Below are 23,296 nucleotides of genomic sequence, written 5' to 3' on the forward strand. Positions count from 1 at the left end.
TTGCTGGTAGCTAGGAAATGTATTCTCATTAATTGGGTTAAGGATAAACCTCCCTCTGTGACTTTGTGGTACAGAGAAGTTATTCCTCACGAAAGAACTGCTGCTATTTTCGGAGGAAATGAGGGTCTCTTTCTCAATGTTTGGTCCCCTTTGCTTTCTTATTTGCCAAATGATTTGTCCCAACTGTTGAGGGGGGGTGGTTGCGATTAAGATGTTCTCAGTTAAATAAGAAGTAAGCGTAAAGGACAACAATTCATTCTTGGAGTTTATCTTTTTCTCTTTCTAAATCTGTGGGTAATTGAGTGAAAATATTTTTTTTTGTGTGTGTGTTTTTTGTTTTTTGTTTTTTTTTTTTTTCTCTCTCCTCTTTACCCCATATGTGTATTTGTACAGGTATATAATGACTTTAATATATTCCCTTTGGGCTTTTTTTTTCTTTTCTTTTCTTTTCTTTTTTTTCTTTCTTTCTTTTTTGTTTGCTTGTTATGTTTTATGCTTTTCTTGATAATGAATAAAAACTTTTTAAGGAAAAAAAAATCCCAATTCCAAATATCACAAAGAAAAAAATGGGTTGTGCTCCACATGCAAATACTTGCTATCATTAGCTGTGGGTAATTCAAACAACTGTGTTTTGAACGTATGTCTTTGAACTGTGGATGATACTGCAGCAGCTACAGAGCAAACTCATACAGACAGTGGAGAACAGAACTGCTTACAAGACAGTCATCTTTGTAGATTTAGCTTCTCAGACTGCTCAGACCCATCGTCAGAAGCTATAAGATAAAAGCATAGCGTATGAATACTTTTCTAAACTTCTCAAAGGTATAATATGCAGTGATCGCTGGTTTCTGTTTGCAAACATGGTTTAGGTTTACTCATTTAATACTTTAATGATGCACTTTATTTGACAAAAAACAAATACAATAAAAGCAAGTTTTACTTACAGGGTGGTGAACATTTATCTAAAAAAACAAAACAAGAAATTTTATCAGTTGTCATATTTTCTTTTCACTGCACATACATATCTTTTGTGCCTTCCACCTACTGAATACTGTATCCCACATTATCATTTCCCTTTGTATTTACATGACTGTGGCTCTAAGCCTTATACTGTTGCTTTAGATTTCTGTGTTTTGGGTATTTGCAGTCAAACTCATTGGGCCGAATGGATTAAGACATGACTAAAAAACAAAATGTAATATTCTCACCTTTCTTCTTTTTGCAAGCTGCAAATGCCACAGCTGTGATGAGGATGAAAGCTAGGAAAACCACTGCAGCACTGATGAAGATCACCGTGTCAGTGGGCTTTACTGTTGAACAAGAAATGGCAACACTTTGTCATACAGAGCAGAAAAGTCAAATCAAAGCAACAGTCACGCAGACAAAATAATACTTTCAAAACCATTACAGGATGCAGTCTTACCCATGTTTGTCCTGATCACTGCTTTGTCCAGTTTTGTGATGATATCTTCGTTCACACCAGAGAGATGAAACACACAGTCATACCTCTGCCAGTCTTCATGTGGGACTGATGAAAGTTCCAGATCAACACTCATCTGGAAGGTCCCATCATTATTGGGAAAGATCTCTCCAGGATCCACACCTTGACAAAGCTCCTCTCCATCTTTCCTCCAAAACATCTTGGCTCTCTCAGGATAGAAACCTGTAGCGTGGCAGCTGACTGGAGAGGAGGAAGTCCTCTGGAGGACAGACACTGAAGGAAGAACTGGAGAGAGACAGACAGTTGTATAATTTTCTTTTAAATCATACTCTGCTTTAGAAACAAGAAAGTCATTTAAGTTAATGTAACTGTACCAGTTGTCTGCAAAAAGCTTCTGCCATACTGCACATACTTCTTCACCAACTCATGGCATTCATAGATTAAAAAGTTTTTGTTCTATTCTAATCGGGGTTCTTCAGTATCCCATCTCAGTTTGGTGACGACAGCCTGTGGTTTTGGAGCGATCCATGTCAGTGTCTCCAGGTCCAATGCTAAAAAGTCTTCTCCATCATAACCATACTGATTGAACCCATTAATCTGTCCAGTCTCATCATCCCATTCACAGCCACTCATCCTCTGCATTATATGAACACCTGAAAAAGGAGACAGAATGCCACAAAGTAATACTGCAGACAGAAAAACAGAGGATGAATGGGTAGTGCCACTGGTACAAAATATACTATATAAACTTGAGAGCAATGTGGAAAGGTCTTTTAATTTCAGCAGTAACAACTAGAACAAATCCATACCTTCACTTTGGTTGAAACGTTGTCTTAAACTATCAATGCGACCCTTGAATGAATGATGACTATCCAAACATTGAAATGTGTACCACTCCAGCCGCCGCGGATCATCCTTAAAGAGTTTTTTAATCCAGTCAGTTTTAAGATCTGGTCCCCTTCTGTTGCTATTGCAGCTTCCTATCTGAACTTCATCAAGAAGAGCAACAGCCACAAACTCGGGGATGCTCTGGGCTCCAGAGGTTTCAGTGGAGAAATACTTCAAGGAGTGTTTTAATGTGAAATTATAAAATAATTGTGACTTAGAATTAGGTATATACTTTCTTGTATGACTGTTTGTAATATATTTAAGGAATGTCTTGACATTAATTACTAAAATTAATTTTGATATTATTTATTGAAGTTTTCATCATTCAGTAACCCACATAATCCTTTTGATGAGGTGCACATGTCTACAGGAGGATGGGGTAAATAAACTTGAATTTCAATCAGTCATAAATTAAAAATAATTAAACAGGGCTCTATGTATCCAGGCCCCCCCAAGAAAGATTTCTGGGGGTGCTTACATTCCTCCGGCCTTGAGAAGAGGTAAATAAAATTCCAACAGCTCATAGTGAAACTAAAAGTCTGTCACTTGAAATTCAAGGTGATATAAGTAAAGGGAAACATTATGATATTTGAAATATAATCTTACCTAGAGACGCAGCGTGACAGCAGAGGAGTAATATGAACAGATTCTTCATCTTATTTTGCATTTTAAAATTTGCTAAATCCAGAAAAACAACTGAGACTTCATGAGCGACTTGTCCAAGTTCATTTTTTGATGGGCTGGTCCAAAGTTTTCTGAGTCATAAAGAATTAAATATTAACCAGCATACACTTTGAATACAGTAAATTACTGTGTTTGGGCCATGGGTCATGTTCTGATATCAGCTGTTCACATCTCTTGTTTAACAGCAACTGGAACAAAAGGTCCTAATTTCCTGAATCAATCTGAACAGCAGCCTCTGAAGAACCTCTACTAAAAAGACTTCCTACAAATTCTTTAATATTATGAATTAGAAAAAGGTGCTTGGAGTGATTATGGGCAAAAAAAACCTCCTCACCTCATTATGAGAAATAAAAAAACAATCTTTTCAATTAAAGGGATTGTGTGTTGGCACTTCAACAGCTTAAAAATATTAAAGAGAAAATATAGAATGAAAATTAACCTCTTAAGCCCCAAGCCTACCCGATCTCCTGCCTTTTGCCCCATATATCAGGGGGTGTTAGGGCTTAAGAGGTTAAGAACTGTACAAAAAAATAAATAAAATTAAGTCCATAATTTTCTAATATTACTGTACTCATTTGAAAACTAATGTTTATAGATGCCGCTTGCTCAGGTTCATTTATCTGTGATGGAAATGAAAAAGCAGAGACGAAAAAGTTTTACAACACAATTATTAATTGAAGTTCAATAAGGAGAAACTACAGAAAGAACTTAAAGAGAAAAGGAATTTGAGGAACAAGCAATTAGTCAATTAGACTCCAATGAAACAACATAGAAGAACAGAGTCCCTACAATGATAGAAAGCAGGACATGATCCTTTGGAGTCTACGCACTGGTGATGGGGAAGATGAAGCAGGTGGAGGCCTGGATAAGGTGCTCTGAGTGACCATGTTGAAGTAGAGGGGAGAAGGTGAATCGCATGAGATGAGAATCTGGCAGGTGAAATGCTGATAGAAGAAAACTGAGATTTAGAGGCTGATTGGCTCACCTAAGGCAGCAAGAAAATGATTGGACTACAGTAGTGATGACAGAGTTTGACACCATGGAAAAGCATGAAGAAGAACAGACAGGAAACCCAAATGAAAGAAAGCAGTCAGACAAGTAGCTAGAGATCTTCTTTATTAAATTTATTTGAAATTTAAACAGTAAAGTTATAAACACATAATTCTGAGGAAAACAGTGGCAATTAATTACCTGCCTCAAATGAACACAAAGGGAGTCCAAGTTATACTGGTTGAAAATGAGCTGCTTTGTAGGCAAGACTGGTATTTTTCCAGAACCTGCAGAGGAGGTGAACATCACTGGAGTAGGTTATGTGACACCGTGGAAGCAACTGGTGACATTCTGGAGAAATGTAAGGCAATAAGGTCCTGGTAAAGCAGACGTACATTTTACAATAAAAATATGCTTTTTGTTTCTTACACTCAATAAAATATAATGAAATAAAAACATTGAGGATAAAGATAATGGATTAAAAACACATGCAGAGTCACCAACAATATATAGGATAGTAAAGATTAGGATAATTCTGTGTTATTATTATTGATATCATTGTTTGCTGGGTCTGTTTTTGTTTCACCTCGTTCAGGTCCTAATTAACAGCTCATGTCTCACATACCATATTTCATAGAACCAGGAAACAGTCCTGCATTCAACACGCTTCTCTTCAGCTCCACGCCTTTCCCCAACAAAATGAAGATATTTTTTCTTACTTTGTGTTATTTTGTTTTGTTCTGTTTTGTGTTATTTTATGTTACTCCAGTCTTGTTATGTTGCATTTTTCATGTCATGTGCACTTTATTTTTGTGTGTGCGTTTAAATGTTAGGGACACTTAAATGTAGCATAACATAACCACACAGTACTCACAGGAAAGGCACAATAAATAATTACAAAGTTACAAAATGAATATTAAACTAATGGGGGAAAAAAACTGACCCTACAGCAGGTCACATAGTAAAACCAATCTAAGGTACACATGGTGTTATTTCTTTGCCTTAAACAGAAAAACACTCTCTGAAGTTCTTCCTCACATCATCAAGTGGAGTAACAGAATTCCCAGATTTTGTAGCTGTTGGTTTGCTTAATGAAGTAGAGATGGCTTACTATGACAGCAGCATCGAGAAAATTGAGCTGTTATGTTAAAAATGCCATAATGTGTTGTTTTTGTTCAGCAGAGAACCAAACTGACATTATTATTGTCATCATGGCTGCTCTGGGTTTTTTTGTTGTCGTCATCGTCACTTGCAACGTCGCATTAATGAAAATGAAGAAAATTAAGTGACAATCTTGTTTAATTTGAGTCTAAAACTGTCAAAAAAAGTAAACAAACAGGGAAAATATTTCCTTTTGTTTTTCATACATATCTGTCATACACATGTTGTCACTCTCACGTAGTGAAATTTTTATATTTATACATTTCCCATACATGTGTTTTTTGTCATGATAGGCTGTGTGGCAGGCAGGCAGGAAAAAGGGCCCAAAGAGCAGGAGTCTCAAAGACAGGACTGGAACTCAAAACGCAGCTTTTATTGCTGGCAAAACCTCATAAAATAAAACTCACAGAAACCAAACTCAGGCGCTGGAAAACTGGAACATGACAAACACACAGCATGTAGAGGGCACAACACAACAGACAGCAAAGGAAAACACAGGGCTTATATACACAGGGAGTAATCAGAAGATGGGAAACAGGAGGGAGACACAGCTGGATTAGGGCTAAGGAGGGGGGGGGGAAGTAAAACTGAATATAATGTCATAGGACTTGGAAACTATCAAAATAAAACAGGAAACAAGAAACAAATCACAAAGACGCAAATTTGACGCCGAACTAAACCTAACATAATAATCAAAATAACACAACTTAAAGAACCAGAGCATAAATCCTAATATAGAAAAAACACCAGAATATAAGAAAAATGAACCAGAACCATGACATTTTCACTTACGCGTTTCTACAGTTTGCTCTTATGCATTCAATATGCAATTAATCTTACAAATGATGTATGTATGTAAGAGAAGAATGTATGTGTGTGAAAGAATATAGTGGAAACAGAAGGAAGGCTGTACCACTGTGATTGGTCTAGAAACACGTGCGGGATCACGTTCTGTGATGTGGTGTCTATCAGCATAGAAGGGGGAGAAGAAATCTGAGTACTTGGGGTTTTATAAGAATGTTTTATTGTCTCCTGAAACTGTCATATCCTTGTCTTCATCACTTGATTGAGAAAGGACCAGCTTATCTGCACCTGGTGTTACCCACAGCACAAAGATGAGGGAGCTTTTTAGGCAGACAAGTGACAGCGAGGTAGCTTCAACGAACCAAGTAGCTACGTGAAGTCAGACTGGAGTGGAGAAGGCTTTGTGATATCAGACCCAGAAACACTCTACCGTTCAAGGAAAAGGTAAGAACAAACAAGCTGCTGATTAACTGTACATTTGGGAAATACTAAATATCAAATGTGCAAAGACCATCATAATTTTAAAAATATGTTTAGCACTGTAGTTGAATTGGGGCATTTTGGTTTTATATTATTGTATTTTATTATATTACATTTTTATATTACTTATTTTTATTCAAGACTCACTGAAGTTAAATTGTCAAAGCTCTTAACATTTTATGTTTATGCACATGCTTTTGCCATACACTCAACTCATATATAGAATAGCAACTTTCAGAGGGCCCACTGTGCAACTTTTACACAACATGAACTGTGACCTCAGTAACATTTTATTTTATTTTTAAAAACTATGACAGTTAAGTGTAATTCTAAGTTGGACGAGAGTACTCAATAATAATAATAGTATAGGTAAATGCAGTAAATGATAAATAAATATGAAATATAGTTTCTGTGTTGTTGTTGTTGTTGTAGGGCCAAGACACATTATCATGATCAAAGATGTCATCCTTCTTCCACGGCCATCAAGCAGTGTTGTTGTCAAGGATCGCACAAAGGAGCATTAATATGAACAAAGAGAAATATTGTACTGTAATGTATCCACTGAATCTCTATTTCGTGAGATGGGCAAGATTTCAGATAAGTTTTGAACTCTCCATAGCCTCTGAACCTCTGAGCTTCTAAAGAACAAAATAATCTGTAGCTTCTCTTTGAATTTGTTCAAGACATTTAATACAATATCTTTTAAAAGTTCTGTCATGACACTTAAATGTTTTGTAAGGTTAGTTGTGTGGACTTTTTTTCAGTTTATTGTAGTGACGTCCAATTGTAGTTTCCTGAAGCACAGAAGCTCGTATTTCATTACTCGGAGCTTTTCAATACAGTCATCTTTGGTGGCATCTGGTGGACAAACATATGAAGGACAGTTTGAAACTACAACTTCTTCATTATGATCATTCATTCAACAGAGCTGAATTGACAGCTTCTGTTTGCATATGTCTGACATCAGGCTGATCTGGTGCTTTGAGCATATATTTTTTTGAGGGGGGTGAAAAAATTACGTTACGTCTATTTTATTGATAAATCATTCCTGGTTTAAAGATGAGCCATGGTGTGTTCTCCTTTTGCTTGTGACATCTTGATGGCTTTTCATTATTTGTGAAAAATAAACTATATATGATAATGTACAACACAAGCTTATAATAGGTTGGAGAGTGCTTGTGCTTTGATGTCCCTGCCCCCACTTAATTATGTATTTAACTAGTGGAGTAGTACGTTTATATATAATATACTATAATTATAAGATATGTATTGTGCATTTTTTATGCACATTTTAGGTGGATGAGTTAAAAAAAAAAAAAAGACGGCGGATGACTCAAATGAGGTAGCCGAAGAGTAAACACTACTTTTGGTTACATGTTGGCAAAGTCACGTGACATTAGTGATGTTAAGACTTAATACGGTTCTGTTTTTAAAGCCTTTAAACTTTACACCGTTCAAAGGTTGACTTTAATCTTACAGAGATTTTATGAATAATTAATGTCAGTAACATATCCACATATACCAATGTGTGCTCACAGTCCACTACACTAGTGTGTGAGTTCACTCTACCAGTTCTGCTCCTAAAAAAAGCCTCTCCTGCTCTATCTTGATCTTAACTTTGCTGTGGTGGCCCAGGTTAGAGATTTATTAACCATGTGACTGACTCTTTTAGTTCTGCTTTAAGTGTAAATACAACTGGTCTTACTGTGCTTTTAAAAAATAATGTAAATGTAATCTTACCTAGTGATGCAGAGGTAATATGAACACTAATATGAACACTATTTTCATCTCAGTTTGAATTAGGGTGGTTATATGTATTTGTATTTGTTCCCTTTCAGATGAGGTCTGGGCAAGAGCTACTACAGCTGTGGCAAAACAAGTGTAATATAAAATATGTGTGATGTGTGCAATATATCACAGGAAGACTTATAGACATTTGAAAAAAAAAAGTCATTTAGGTGCATACGCTGCCATTTTTGAAATAAAAAGGTGAATCATTTCTGAAAGATAAAAGACAGGTGGTCTACACAGCTTATTATAATACAGCTCAACATCACAAATCACAAATATTTGAAATAGTATTTCAAATAAAGATATTTCTTTTCCATTTGGCATATTAAGAGCTATCAGTTTATAACGTATTAAATTAAATGCTCTTTAAATGCTCAACAGTATCCTGAACTGTAGGAGCTTGTGAGCTGATATGGCAGTTAATGTAAAATGCTGTTTTACCTGGGGATGAAATATAAGAATACAATGTACCAGGGGCGATTTTAGCCCATTTTGGGCTTGATCAAATAAATCAAAGCACCTCCAAAGATTTCTTACTTTTTTTGTCAATATTTGCTGTTTGTGTGACACACTACTACAAATATAAAAAGCATACAGTACTTGGTTGAGACGTAACATTTTCAACAACCATTCCCATGTTATTACGGTGTATCCATATAAATGGCCCACCCTGTACATTTTGTTTCAAAAACTTACTCAAGTAAATGTAACTTGTTACTACCCACCTCTGGCCGTGATGCTTCAACGATCCATCAAGCGGTGCAGCTTTGTAGCTTACCGAAGTTGTACTAAAACATTTGGACAGATTTTTGAGCCTCATGTACCAAATGAAATCAGTTCGAGGTCAGAATGCAAAAACAGAATTCATACATAAGGCAAACTTTTGAGGAAATGAAAGGATTTTAAATGTGCCTTATAGTTTGAAAAATACGTTACTGAAAAAGTTCTTGTGCTTAAAGTGCTTCACTGAGATGAAATTTAAACTTAAAATATCTCAATATCTCAAGATATATAAAATAAAAAGAAATTCAAAATTAAAAGAACATCTGAATATCTGAACATCTTACCTTGGGCATGGGCATCTGAGACTATCTTTGATTGGTTTAGACCACGATAGGGGCATAATCTGCATCTGTTGTTGACCACACAGAGACTTTCAGAGTTGCTGAGACTTTTGTTTTTTACTCGAACGGCTGGTCGCATGGGTGTGACCTAGGATTTTTTTTTTGTGGCACATTAGTGGAACATGCTATTGGATTATTGTAGGAATTCCCTACGTCATTTCCCGTTTCTGCATGTCTGTGCAGAGCGTGCACGTGACACACAAATCAATTGAACAGTAGCAGCACGGAGTCGGTGGCGCTTCAACGGCGCTTTCAGCTACTCTATGCAGCACCTTCATGATTGGTTTAGGTCATGATATGGGCATAATGTTGTCTGCTGTTGGCCACACAGAGACTCTCAGAGTTGCAGAGACTCTTTTTCATTTTACTGAAAGTTTATTTAGTCGCTCAATTGAGACATTTGGTCACGTTTGCGACCAAATTGGTCGCATTCTAGAGCCCAGATAGATAGATAGATATTAGTTTTACTTTAGTTACCAATAGAATAGCTGTTCTGTAATAAATGAGTGCATAGCACACTGATGATTAGTAAAAATCAGCTGATGATCCAATGAAGACACTCTGAGCAAACTGACTGAATGATAGAAAAGTACATCAAGCAAGAGATGATTTCACTTGGAAGAACAGAATATAGAGAATTTCAACAAATCAAGTCCAACATGAAAGGATCCAAATGTTTCCAATCAGCCTCAGTCATCAGAAAAATTTGAAGCAGTCATTCAGAGCATGAACATACGTGAAGAATCCAAGGTGTCAATCAGATGAAAGAAGATCAGATTTCAGGACTGGAATCTTCACAAACACTGAAGATTCAAAGACTGAAGATTTTTACACTGTGTCTGAGGTCAGTGTCTCTAACAACCTCTGTGTATCCAACCTCTGTTGGAGTATTTCTGGATCATGTCAGTAACATGTTATTTTCCCACATCCACTTTAGGGACACTGAGTCACCATGAAAAGAGCAGCAGAATAAAGCTCACACTGACAACATTAGAACAACATTAGAACAACGTGACAGAAACACGTGTATTTTTGGAGAACACAGAGTGACTTTGTGTTTAGTTTGTGATATCAGGGAGGAAGGGGAGCTGTTGTCACACACTGCTGTAAAATCACGGGGCATCCACAATGCATTTAAATCACAGCAGCTCCAGCTCTGCTCTGCATGATGACCAACTGAGGACACTGATCAATTGTAACTGTTGTCCTGATTCGGAATTTGAGGTGGAGACATACGACTGGAGGTCCATAGTGGGTCAAACAATGATTTTATTAAAACACACATATATATATATATATGGGAAGCCGAGCACGATCTCTCACAGCATCGATCTTCCTCGAACAATACATTGGGTGTCGTATATATAGTAAAATAGTGCGTCACAAGCAGATAATCAACAAGCATAAGTTCCAGTAAGTTTCCAGAGATCCTAGGACATATTCTAAAAAAGAGCATTTCCTTCCTTTGTTCCTTCACTATCGCCAGATGCGTCCTGTTATTTCATTTCACTTATCTGTGGAACCAAACTGTCACATATGCAGGTACACCTTGCAGTTGCGAGCAAACCAGTATCTATCTAAATACTATATGTGTGTGTGCAGGCACCCTGTGTGTGTCCTGACCTCAGTGCATGACCTTACTCAACAAACAAAGACATTTCAGAAGCATACTGCCTGACTCTGTTTGAGTCATGTGTTGCCAGGCAGACTTCAATGCAACATGAGGGCACACAGGCCTTTATTATACCCTTGCATAATATGTGGTGAATTGTAAGCATGTAGGCAATCCTTCATTAGCCCAGTAGGTATTCCAATTGATCGATCAAACTCACGCTGACCGAAGCTTCCGACCATTATCAACTCAGCTTCAACTCTTTAATTAGCACAAAAATGCAATATGTGTATAACATGATTACAGCTGCACCTGCAATGAAAGATTATTATGTAATTCAGCTCATACCTGAAATACAGACTTTAATGTAACATCAACAGTTTCAATAAATGCTCTAATCAAATGATGATAAATGATAAGTAATGCAACAATAATAATAATGGTCATGAATAGTAACAGTAAAATAATTTTCTCATCCCGACACTGTCATGAAAGTAGAAATTAAATCAAATGAAAATATTTGTGTACAGAGGTACTCAGCATATAAAAGTAAATGTGATATTTCTTTTTTCCTTTTTTTTGTTTGTTTAAAAGTTCAATAAATTCACAATATCACCAAGCAACTCAAAAACGTTATCTTCACACAATAACAAATTCCATGAATACAGCAGATTATTAGCTTCATATAGTGGAACCCCGACTTATGAATACCCCATTTAACAAAAAATTCAAGTTAAGAAGGCAACAGCAATATTTCTGCCCGTGTTACGGCAAAATGCCCGCTTAACGAAATCCGCTGGCTCTGATTGGCTGAGCCAAGAATGCCTACAATGCCCACAATGCCTTCCGAATCATGCGACAACCCCCTTGGCTTTCGTACTTGTGCTCCGCTGTTCCACTTGAACGACGTACTGTTGTTGCAGTTAACAATTAGCCTATAGCCTATCGTTCACTCAAAAGGCGCGATGGGTGCTTCGACTTACGAAAGACCCTCGAAAACGAATTAATTTCATAAGTCGGGGTTTCACTGCACTTTAAATTCTGAATAATATGCTGGCTTTTACTAATTTTTAATCTACAAATAAAAGAATAAAACTTGTTTCTAGAACTGCTTAAAAAGTATAGCCATGCATTAAACACAGTAACAAAATAAAATTCTTATTTTTGTCCCAAGATTCAAGAGATTATATGCAAACCTTGTTGATTTCTTTATAACTGTTGGTTGATTTGGTCTGCAGTAAGTCATCTATTCTCAATGAACATTCTTTAAGATAACATAAAATAAGCCAGACAAGCATAATGAAGGTAAAAAGTAAGTATTAACAGAGAAGCCACAGAGCATCATGTGGGACGTATTTGCGCCCAGGCTGATTCTGTTGCAAAAGAGCTGTTTTCTGCACTTAGATACCCCACACCAACATCTACAAGGAAGAAACTAAAAGTTACTATATAAAGGCTTAAATCATCAACTGCTCTAACTACCTGGTGTACAGGAATAATGGTTCAAGGTGTGACTTACCAATCAGCCTGCTGGGCCATTTAATGGTTTGATTGAGCAAGCTTCTGTTCTTTATATATAAATACCCAAATCATGACACCATGGTAAAAAGCACAGTAAAATAAAATCATCATGAATTTGTCAGTATGGAAATGAGAATGTTTCCTTAAACATGAAAAATATTGGTGCCCTTTTTTTAAATTTAAAATCACAGTTTGCTTCATTGTTCAGTTTTCAGTCAATCATTGTTCCAAGATCTTTATACAATGGAACACAGTCCACTGTCTGACCCTTAATGAACATGACTATGTGTATGTTTTCTAAATTCTGTGACCAAGAATTTTGTCTTGGGATATGTTTAAGTGAACACAGGACCCATCACATCATTTAGTAAAATTGTCAAATTGTCATCCATGGTTGGTCTCATCATCTTGCAGCCAATTAACAATAAAAGAGTCACTGATACGTTTAAATGATAATTGACTAAATAAGTAAGTGAAAAACTGCTTCAGGCATTTCTTTTTTCAGAAATACAGTCATGTCATGACAATGTTTGTGATTTGAGTTGATTTCTACTTCACTGTCTGATTGTTTGTCATCTTGTTCCATAATTCTTTTCCAAATTTTTTCATACCTGTAAATAGATACTGCTGAGCTGCTGTGGTTCCTTCATCCACTCTGCTTCTCATCTCCTCCAGTTTTTGGACCTTCCCTGTGTCTCCTTTCTCCCTCATCTTCTCAATCAGCAAGTCCAAGTGTATAACAGTGGACAGAGAAAAAACATTCAAGGCGATTTGTTGCAAATTGACTACATGTTGGTAGGATTCATCCAGCCACTGTGACTTCTCTGCTGTCAGTTGGTTCATTTCCTTTTCTAGATTTTCCAGAAGGCTTGACTTTTTCTCACTTTCTGTTTTATTCTCTTCATATTTATTTTTCATTTTGTCCTCAGTCATCTCAGCAGGTCTAGTCTTGGTCACATATTTCTTCCTTTCTTTCACGTGATCTGATGCAGGACACTTGTTGGCACAAGCAGTGCAATGTTCCATTTTTTTTCTTCATCACCTCACAGTGTTCATTTAACACTTCAACAGTTGTCATCAGTTTCTGTGGTGTAATATTTACTAAAAAATTTGAAAATTCACTCATTCCTTCCTCTGATACACTCCATGCCATTTTCAAGCCCTTCTTATTTTTCTTTGTTCTTTGATTTTTTTGTTGGTTATTGAACATGAAGTAAACAGGTTCATTCTCATCTTTGGCACATTTAATTTTTGCAGCTTCAAGAGCTTCAAGAGCATTTTCAGGTGTTACACCATCTGAGTGTGTGATGAGAGCTACGATGTTTTTCTCCAAGTTTTTTCCAAACAGAGACGTCACTGAATTAAAGATGTATCCCAGTCTGTCACTCAGCCAATTATCACTCGCCTTCATTACCAGACCCACTGCATGAACTTCTTGAACACCATCATCTGATCGAAATAAATCCAATAATCTTTCACTAACAATGACATCATGTTCAATCCCTCTTGTGTCTCCATATCCAGGAGTATCGATGATGGTCAGAGAGTAGGGCACAGTCTCATCTTCAAAACCAAAGATCTCGTACACGATCACATCTTCTGTCTGACTTTCTGCCTGACTTTTCTCGTTCTCCTCTACAATCTGAAACCAGACTTCATCCTCCCACTTCACTTGCATGCTGTAGTTGATCAGAGCGTTGATCAGAGTAGATTTTCCTGTTCCTGTTTCACCCACAAGTAAGATGGTTTTACTTATCGTGTCTGGATTTTTTTCCCCAACAGTGATTCTTGTCAGAGTTCCAAACTTCTCTTTCTTTGGTCTCAGCTGGTAGACAGCAGGAGTTCCTGGATGGATCAGAACTCTATTGGTAATGATATCCTTGTGTTTTAAGGAGCTACCACTTGTCCTGAGAACAAAAAAATACAAATCAGTTAACTTTTGTTTATTTTGTGACACAAGCCACACATTGAAGACAATTATGCACATTCCAACATACAGACACATAATCAACCTACTTTTGTAATCTGCTGATTATCTGCTGTAATATGATCCCCTCTATGGTATCAAAGGCTTCATGTTAGTCTAGTACAGTTCCCAAACAATTTTTTGTTTTACAAGAAAAATCCCCCCTCCAAACACATCCTCTCACCACACACACCCATATTTTGTTTTCAAACTCTCCATTGCAGTTTATTCCACACCTCAAACCTTTTGTAAACAATTGAAAAAATATAAGTACGCTGCAATAAATTCCCAGTTGCAATAAAATAAACCACTAAACAAAACATCTTTATGGTGTAATTATTTTTTGTATAGTTGTTTTTTTGTTTGTTTGTTTTTTAACTAAGAACAACAATATTCAACAATGCTATCAATACATTTTTCAGAAAATGTCTCTCTGTGCAAAATTGGTTTAAAAACATAAACAACTGTGGAATACTGTTTGTCCGTGATTTGAACTGGAGGAACAAATTGTGGTGAGATCAGCCTGATAATATTTGTATTCCACTGAAGTCTGTTGACTCAGTGGTTTTGTTTTTTATTACTATTATTTTATGTTTAAGGTTAATTCTTAAGATTTTCTTGTTTTTAGGGTTTGGTTTCTGTTTTGTATTTTGAGCACCTGTTCTGTGCCTCTGTGCCTGCCCTGGTCCCATGTCTATGTTCCCTCCCTGTTGCCATGTCTGATGTCTCTGTGTTAAGCTTACGTGTCTTGAGTTTAGTCTGCGTTGCTTCCTGTGTCTCGTTAGCTCTGATTTGTACCTGCTGTGTTATCATCTGTTCCCCATCCTCTCGTTGTCTCTGTATCAAAGGCTGCGATTTCTGTTCTTCAGTTTGTGAGTTTGCAGACTATTACGGTTGCTCCTGAACCTGTGTCAAATTTAGACTGTTTTTGTTCTGCTCCGTCTGGACTAGGACTTATAAACTCCAAGTCTGTAAACAGACGGTCTGTTAATTCCAAGTTAAAATGTCCTGTCCTTGCTGGAGGCTCAGGTGAGCCCATCCAGCCATTCTCCTCATCTTCTGGAGGCTAAGGAGAACCACGACAACCACTACTGCAACCAGTACTTCAGTTGCTAGCTCAGTCACTTGCTCTTTTTGTGCACGGAGCTATTTCTACTGAGAATGATAAACTTCAGTGTGTTAAGGCTATTTTTCCCAGATTACTGTTTCCACCTTTCCAGCAGACGTGGTAAATATTCCCACAAAGGCTCAGCCCAAGACTGTTTTATTTACTGAGCTTTCGCATGAAGAGATTGTTCAGTGTGCATCTGAGTGTTTTGTTTCTGGGACATCTTCTTTTAAACATCATCTTAAGACTCATTTATTTAGACTAGCTTTTAACTAGATTTGTGCTGTATGTTCAATTGTGTTTAATTGTGCTGTTTTTTGTTTATCTGTTTTATATTATTGTGAAGCACTTTGTGGTTTTTATCCTGTGAAGAGTCCTATATAAATCAATAAAGTAAAGTCCATCTGACACTAACTCAAAGAGCTTAAAGTCTAGTTCTGAAATTGCATATACAGAAATTGTTTCTGCTTCAAGAGGCCTGCCCAGAGACTGAGCTGCTGATCTCAGCTGAATCTGGAACTCTGGAGGCTATGGAGCCAGTGCAGCCTGCTCCACCATCTGCAGACAGTTCAGCCGAGTCGTCTCAGCCTCCGCTGAGAGCTCAGGCGAGCTCAGCCAGCCTGCAAAGGACTGTTTTTCTTTTGCTCACTCAGAGCAGCAAGTTAACCTCACACAGAGTGTTCTCTTTGATTCTCCTCCTCTGACTCGTTGTGCTCCAATCCTCACGATGGCTGTGGTCCAGTATTCTCCTGCACCTGTCTCAGTTTCCGAGGTGAGGGGGGCTGGGGCCCAGTTGGTCCCTGCTCTGGTTTCCAGGCCGGCTAAGACTCTGCTGATCCTTGCACCCATATCAGCTTCTCGGGTGGTTACAGCAGCTGTCCAGTCACTGGTTCCGACTCCTCTATCATCCTGCTCCGTCTGGTTCTGCTCTGTTGGATCCTGGGCCCCGGCTGCCTGCACATCCAGGCTGTCCTCACCCACATTTGACACAGCCTACTTGACCGTTTCCAACACCTCAGCATCATAGGCCACCTTCCAGGCCGCGGGCTGGATATCTTTGCTGTAATGGGCGGTCTCCTGAAATGTATTGCCACCACTGCCTTCCACACTGTCGGCCTCCGGACCCGCTTTTTCTCCGCTGCCTATTGAATCTGATTCTGGAAAACCATCACGTGACTCAGGAAAGGAAAGCGGTGGTCTCCCTGCACTGTCTATAGTACAGGTGAAGTGCTGCTGACTTTGACTGAGAAAATTGTTGGGCAGTGGAAGGAATACTTTGGGGACCTCCTTAATCCTACTGGCATGTCTTCCGTGGAAGAAGCAGAGTCTGGGGACGATGGGGACAACTCGCCTATCTCTGGGGGAGAGGTCACTGAGGCAGTTAAATAACTCCTTGGTGGCAAAGCCCCTGGAGTGGAGTTTGACTTGTAGCCCTGTGGCCATAATTTTAGAGTACCTGTGAGGAAGACCAAAAGACTCCAGGTTTCCTTTATCCCAAACTACAACCCCTCTCCTTAATGGCAAATAACTGTCTTGTGGGTTTTTATTATTGTTTTGTTCACTCTTATTGTTGCCTTGCTGCTAAACTAATTTCTCCTTTTTGGACAATAAAGTAACTGAGTTGAGTTGAATTGAGGGCTGCTTACAGATATATTCACCAAGTCAGGTCATTGTCTTTGCTCTTTATTTCATCTACATTCCAACCTCTATTCGAAACTTATAACTACTGTTAGGATTTAAATATATATATTTGTAATGCTTATTTGCTGATTATATTGTTTTATGTATTTTAATAAGAGAGGGCCAACTTTGAGTGTAAACTAGGTCGCAGGCTGACAGGAAACTGCATGCTTTTGCAGAGCACAGGAGGTGCAGACAGAAAGTGAAACTAAGTAGAGTGTTTTGATCAAAACTTAGTGTGGGTGTGACGTGCGGCGGAAAAATATATATATATATGTATATATATATATACATATATATATGTATGTATATATATATATATATATATATATATATGTATATATATATATATATATATATATATATATATATATATATATATATATATATATATATATATATATATATATATATATGTATGTATGTATATATATATATATATATTAGGGGTGCAACGATACTCGTATCGATATCGAACCGTTCGATACAGTGCTTTCGGTTCGGTATGGCATATGTATCGAACAATACAACATTTTTAATTTATTTTATCAACTTTCCTTCTGACGATGCTGTCTGTGTTGAGCGCTCAGTGGATCTGCGCTCGACAGTGCAGCCTAGGCGGAGTAGTCGAACACAGATTCACTGAGCGCAGGGCAAGCTAGCGAGACAGAAGCTAAGCTAGTTGCAACATGGCAAATTGAACCTCCCCCACCCTCATTCAGATCTGGCGTTTGGAACTATTTTGGTTTTCATGTGACGTATGACCCTGAAGGTAAGCGTGTCATGGACAAAAGTAAAACAGTATGTTGGATGTGCCAGCAATGCTCAATTGGTGGGAACTAGTGTGTTAGCACTGCGGTCAAGTGAGCCCTCACTTACGAAGTCACAGTCAAGCTAGCCGCACCGCCAGCCGCACCGAAAATGTTGTTGCACTACTTTTACGCATATTACGGTATCGGTGAAGCCCGGTTTAGAAACGCAGTCTTTTGTGTCCTGGCACTATTTTACTTCACAATCCACTCCCAGTTTTATTGTATCTCCACTTTTCCCCCTGTGATCCACAGTCCAAATTACTGTATGCTCCAGAGAAAATTAACAATAAAATTTACACAATTTACTCTACTGTACTTTTAATGTTCTCATCTTTGAGCTCAGATTACAGGAAAACTGTAAGAGGTGACACAGATATTTCACTGGATTCTGACTCTGGGTGACCCCCACTCTTCAACCTGTCATCCACAGCCAAAATTACTGTACGGTTTTCCTGAAAATTGATAGTAAACTTTGCACAATTTACTGTACTGTACTCTACATATTGACATCTTTGACCTCAGATTACAGGAAAACTGTAAGAGGTGACGCAGATATCTCACTGGATTCTGAATCTTGGCCATCTCCACTCTTCACCCTGTCATCCACAGCAAAAATTACTGTACGGTTTTCCAGAAAATTGATCGTAAACTTCACGCAATTTACTCTACTGTAATTTTAATATCCTCATCTTTGACCTCAGATTACAGGAAAACTGTAAGAGGTGACGCAGATATTTCACTGGATTCTGACTCTGGGTGACCCCCACTCTTCACCCTGTCATCCACAGCAAAAATTACTGTACGGTTTTCCAGAAAATTGATAGTAAACTTTGCACAATTTACTGTACTGTACTCTATATATTCTCATCGTTGACCTCAGATTACAGGAAAACTGTAAGAGGTGACACAGATATTTCACTGGATTCTGACTCTGGGTGACCCCCACTCTGCACCCTGTGATCCACAGCCAAAATTACTGTACGGTATTTGAGAAAATTGATAGTAAACTTTGCACAATTTACTGTACTGTACTCTATATATTGACATCTTTGACCTCAGATTACAGGAAAACTGTAAGAGGTGACGCAGATATCTCACTGGATTCTGAATCTAGGCCATCTCCACTCTTCACCCTGTCATCCACAGCAAAAATTACTGTACGGTTTTCCAGAAAATTGATAGTAAACTTCATACAATTTACTCTACTGTAATTTTAATATCCTCATCTTTGACCTCAGATTACAGGAAAACTGTAAGAGGTGACACAGATATTTCACTGGATTCTGAATGTGGGTGACTCCCACTCTTCACCCTGTCATCCACAGCAAAAATTACTGTACGGTTTTCCAGAAAATTGATAGTAAACTTTGCACAATTTACTGTACTGTACTCTACATATTGACATCTTTCACCTCAGATTACAGAAAAACTGTAGGAGGTGACGCAGATATTTCACTGGATTCTGAATCTAGGCCATCTCCACTCTTCACCCTGTGATCCACAGCCAAAATTACTGTACGGTTTTCCAGAAAATTGATAGTAAAATCTTCCCATTTTGCTTTACTGTACTCTACATATTGACATCTTTGACCTAAGTTTACAGGAAAACTGTAAGAGGTGACGCAGATATTTCACTGGATTCTGACTCTGGGTGACCCCCATTCTGCACCCTGTGATCCACAGCAAAAATTACTGTACGGTTTTTGAGAAAATTGATAGTAAACTTTGCACAATTTACTCTACTGTACTCTACATATTCTCATCTTTGACCTCAGATTACAGGAAAACTGTGAGAGGATATTTTCACTGGATTCTGAATCTAGGCCATCTCCACTGGCCTAGAGACCTGTGATACTTCTTGCAGGCCTTTCAGACTGATCTGGTAAGAGCATTTGGTAATCGGGCCTACAACAGGCCTGTCATGTTCATGTGTGATGGATCCCTGGTACTCCTCCGATCCATTTCCATGACATTCTGCAGAACAAGTCTAGAGGATCTGCTGCATAAGTACTATGTCTTACTGAGTGGCCAGCAATTCAACATTCCCATTCTTCATCGATGTTTGAGCCATGTCATGAAAAATGCCAAGGACCTTTGTAAAAAAACATTTATATCAATAATTAAAAAAGAATACAAGATTTGCAATGTAAAGGTCCTACTAACAGTGATTTCATTCATTCATTTTCCCAGCATTCCAGAGAACTACAGGCTTGGAATGCATGTGTTTGGGCTCCTTGCATGCTGTGATAACTTAAAAGACATGGATGATGTTGTCCATAGTGCAGCAATAGTGTTTTGCAGTCCTTGTAGTGGAAGGAACGTAACAAAACACTACAACAACTTGAAAATCCTTATGCAAAAACGGGGGACCCTGGATTTGGATGAAAAGACTGTGATTGCTGAAGATTACAAGGTTAGCTAAGATTTATTTTTTAAGTAACCATATTAATAACTTTTTTACTTGTGTCTGTTGCAAATGAATTAATGAATTCACATTATTTTAAAAATATATATTTTAAACCACAATAACATTTTACATAATTAATTTTTCTTTGGTTTGATAACTTGCTGAATACAGATATATATCTGTTTTACAGACTGATGTTCAGAATGCCCCCTTGAAGACCCATTTCCAGGCAATTGTTGACAATGCAACACTGGACTGTGAGGGCGAAAGAAACATCTTTCATGCACCCAAATTTATTGCCGGTCTGGTAAATCACCTTCTACCACATGCAACTTTGTGGTCATCAATGATGCTCGGTACATTTTTTTATTTGTTGTATTACTATCTTAAATTGTCAGTTATTCATTAATGTAAATGTGCTAAATGTTGAATTATCTATTTTAATTATGTTTTTGAATTGCTTGTATTCTCCTTAGGGGATCTTGGACGTCTTGGTACTGGTCCTGCTTACCAGCAGCTCAGTAAACTCTATGGTGACATTCAGCAATCCAAGAACCAGGTATCATAGCGAGAAGAATAAGTGAAAAAGAAACATAAATTGTACATAAATGTACAATACATAGATACTGACTTAATCAATGTACTATTGCATTTAAGAATTTTACACAAGACAACAGAACCCAAGGAATCATGGAGAAAAGCCAGTGGGATTTGAAAAAAATCCGTATCCAGAGAAGGAGACTGACAAGGCTTGATGACTTTGTGGAAATTTATCAAAAAATGCACGATGCCCTCCTGCTTGAATATGCAGACATGACAAAATCAAGACAAAAGGTATGAATAACTTCCTAATAATGAAAATTGTGTTTTATACAACAAGAACAAGAAACTAAGAAAAAGTGAAAACATTTGGCTATGACTATAGAATTAAGAGATGATCTTAAAAGTCTTTTTGTGTGGAAATGGAGAAATGGAAAGACAAACGCAATAAATGAAAAGGTGTGTACGTGTCACCGTTAGTGACAGAACTGCCACTGAAGAAAAAGAAAACTGAGGTAAGTCATCATGTTCCCATTATTTTCAATAATTAAACCTTGTGATGTCCTCCTGATTGCCATACTCCTTTTGTCCTCTGGGGTAAACTATAAAAAAATTATCATCCGTCTCCATGTTTCAATGTTTTATCAAACTGTATTCCAACTGATTACTTGAAATCTTTATGTGTTTTGACATTGTATTACACCTAGCCATGGGCCTTAGTGAACCCCCACTTTAATGCCAAAAAATGCATGTCCATAGGTGACATAAGTAGTGGAGGAAGCTCAGGTTTTTTGCTTTTTGCTGGTCACACCATGTACAGCTTTGTTTTCAGCAGTTGTAGGCCAAGGGCATATGAATTAAACAAGCTTTCAAGGCTGATTATTGTCTTTTGGAGACCTACTGTATTAAGCACAGCTCGCGTGCACTGACTGCAGGCAAGCAAGTTTGCAATCATACACTAGCATGTTCTCTGTACAACTGGACCGGGCATCACATACTGACGATGTTTTTATCTCATAGTTCCTCTGTTTACTTGGGACGTAATGTTGGACAGAGTCCTTTAAGGGGACTAGGCACTCATACACAGTCATATCAGTTCCTGTATGGTACACCAACAGCAGGACAGATGCTCACTCGTTACATACATCTCAAATCAGAACAAGTTTGTCTCATTCATGACCATATTCTTTTGTATATTATATTCTATTATATAAAGTCATTCAAAAATGTTATCTGTTAACAGATAAAAGGGAAGACCACTGTTCAAACCTTTAAACAGGAACAGCACAAACAATATGATGCTCGTCAAAACCAGGTATTTTTAGAAATGTTTTTAATGTCTACATTTATGTTTTTTGTGTTATTGTCATAAATGACACTGAAAATTGACAAGTGTCTATCTTTGTAGGATGAGAGCCAGGAACAAATAGCCCTTTGCCCAAAAATAGCAACATACATGGCTAATAAGGCATCGGTCACAGTATGGAAAAGTGATTTATGTGCCTTCAAAGTGGATGCAATTGTTAATGCAGCTAATGAAAGTCTCTCTCACATGGGTGGACTTGCAAAGGCACTGTCTGCTACTGGAGGACATACTATCCAAGCAGAGAGTGATCTCTTCATTGCCAAAAATGGCAAATTAAAGGCTGGACAAGTTGCAGCTACCACAGCAGGCAAACTACCTTGCATGAAGCTGATTCATTTGGTAGGCTCGTGTCTGCAGAATAACCCCATATGCACATGATATCCCATGCAAAGTAAATTTTAACTAAAAGTATTTTGTCTGTGAAGGTTCTCAGTCATCCAGGTCATCGTAGTCAAAGGAGCTTGCAAAGAAAAGCGTCTGGACTTCTTTAAGTTGCTTGAAGACGTTTCACCTCTCATCTGAGAAGCTTCTTGAGTTCTAAGGTCAAATGGTGGAGAGTCCCAGATTTAAACATAGTGGGAGTTTCCCCCCACAGAGGGACAAAAGGACCCCCTGATGATCCTCTAATCGCCTGAGCCAAGGTGTGAAACTGGGTGTGGGTCCCAATCAGAAAACTGAAACCCTGGCTGATTGGGACCCACACGTACATACTTTTAATGCTTACTTATTTTAATGTAAGGTCTTCAAGGGGGCATTCTGAACATCAGTCTGTAAAACAGATATATATCTGTATTCAGCAAGTTATCAAACCAAAGAAAAATTAATTATGTAAAATGTTATTGTGGTTTAAAATATATATTTTTAAAATAATGTGAATTCATTAATTCATTTGCAACAGACACAAGTAAAAAAGTTATTAAT

The 23,296-nt window shown here is 37.7% G+C and overlaps 1 protein-coding gene and 2 pseudogenes across 1 annotated transcript; 1 reads left to right on the forward strand and 2 right to left on the reverse strand.

Moving 5' to 3' along the window:
* Nucleotides 1-723: 723 nt before the first annotated feature.
* LOC148096638 (major histocompatibility complex class I-related protein 1-like) lies at nt 724-2,984 on the reverse strand (annotated as a pseudogene).
* A 7,561-nt stretch (nt 2,985-10,545) lies between these two features.
* On the reverse strand, nt 10,546-14,397 carry LOC148096639 (uncharacterized; annotated as a pseudogene).
* A 6,266-nt stretch (nt 14,398-20,663) lies between these two features.
* On the forward strand, nt 20,664-22,866 carry LOC148096640 (uncharacterized). The gene is made up of 6 exons (XM_087834742.1): nt 20,664-20,825; nt 20,946-21,028; nt 21,127-21,303; nt 22,253-22,324; nt 22,418-22,714; nt 22,801-22,866. The coding sequence occupies exons 1-6, from the start codon at nt 20,816-20,818 to the stop codon at nt 22,864-22,866; spliced, it is 705 nt and encodes a 234-aa protein (XP_087690868.1). The 5' UTR covers nt 20,664-20,815.
* The last annotated feature ends 430 nt before the right edge of the window (nt 22,867-23,296 follow it).

The sequence above is a fragment of the Neolamprologus brichardi genome, chromosome 22, assembly GCF_056152115.1.
Source record: "Neolamprologus brichardi isolate AB-2024 chromosome 22, ASM5615211v1, whole genome shotgun sequence".
NCBI lineage: Eukaryota > Metazoa > Chordata > Actinopteri > Cichliformes > Cichlidae > Neolamprologus > Neolamprologus brichardi.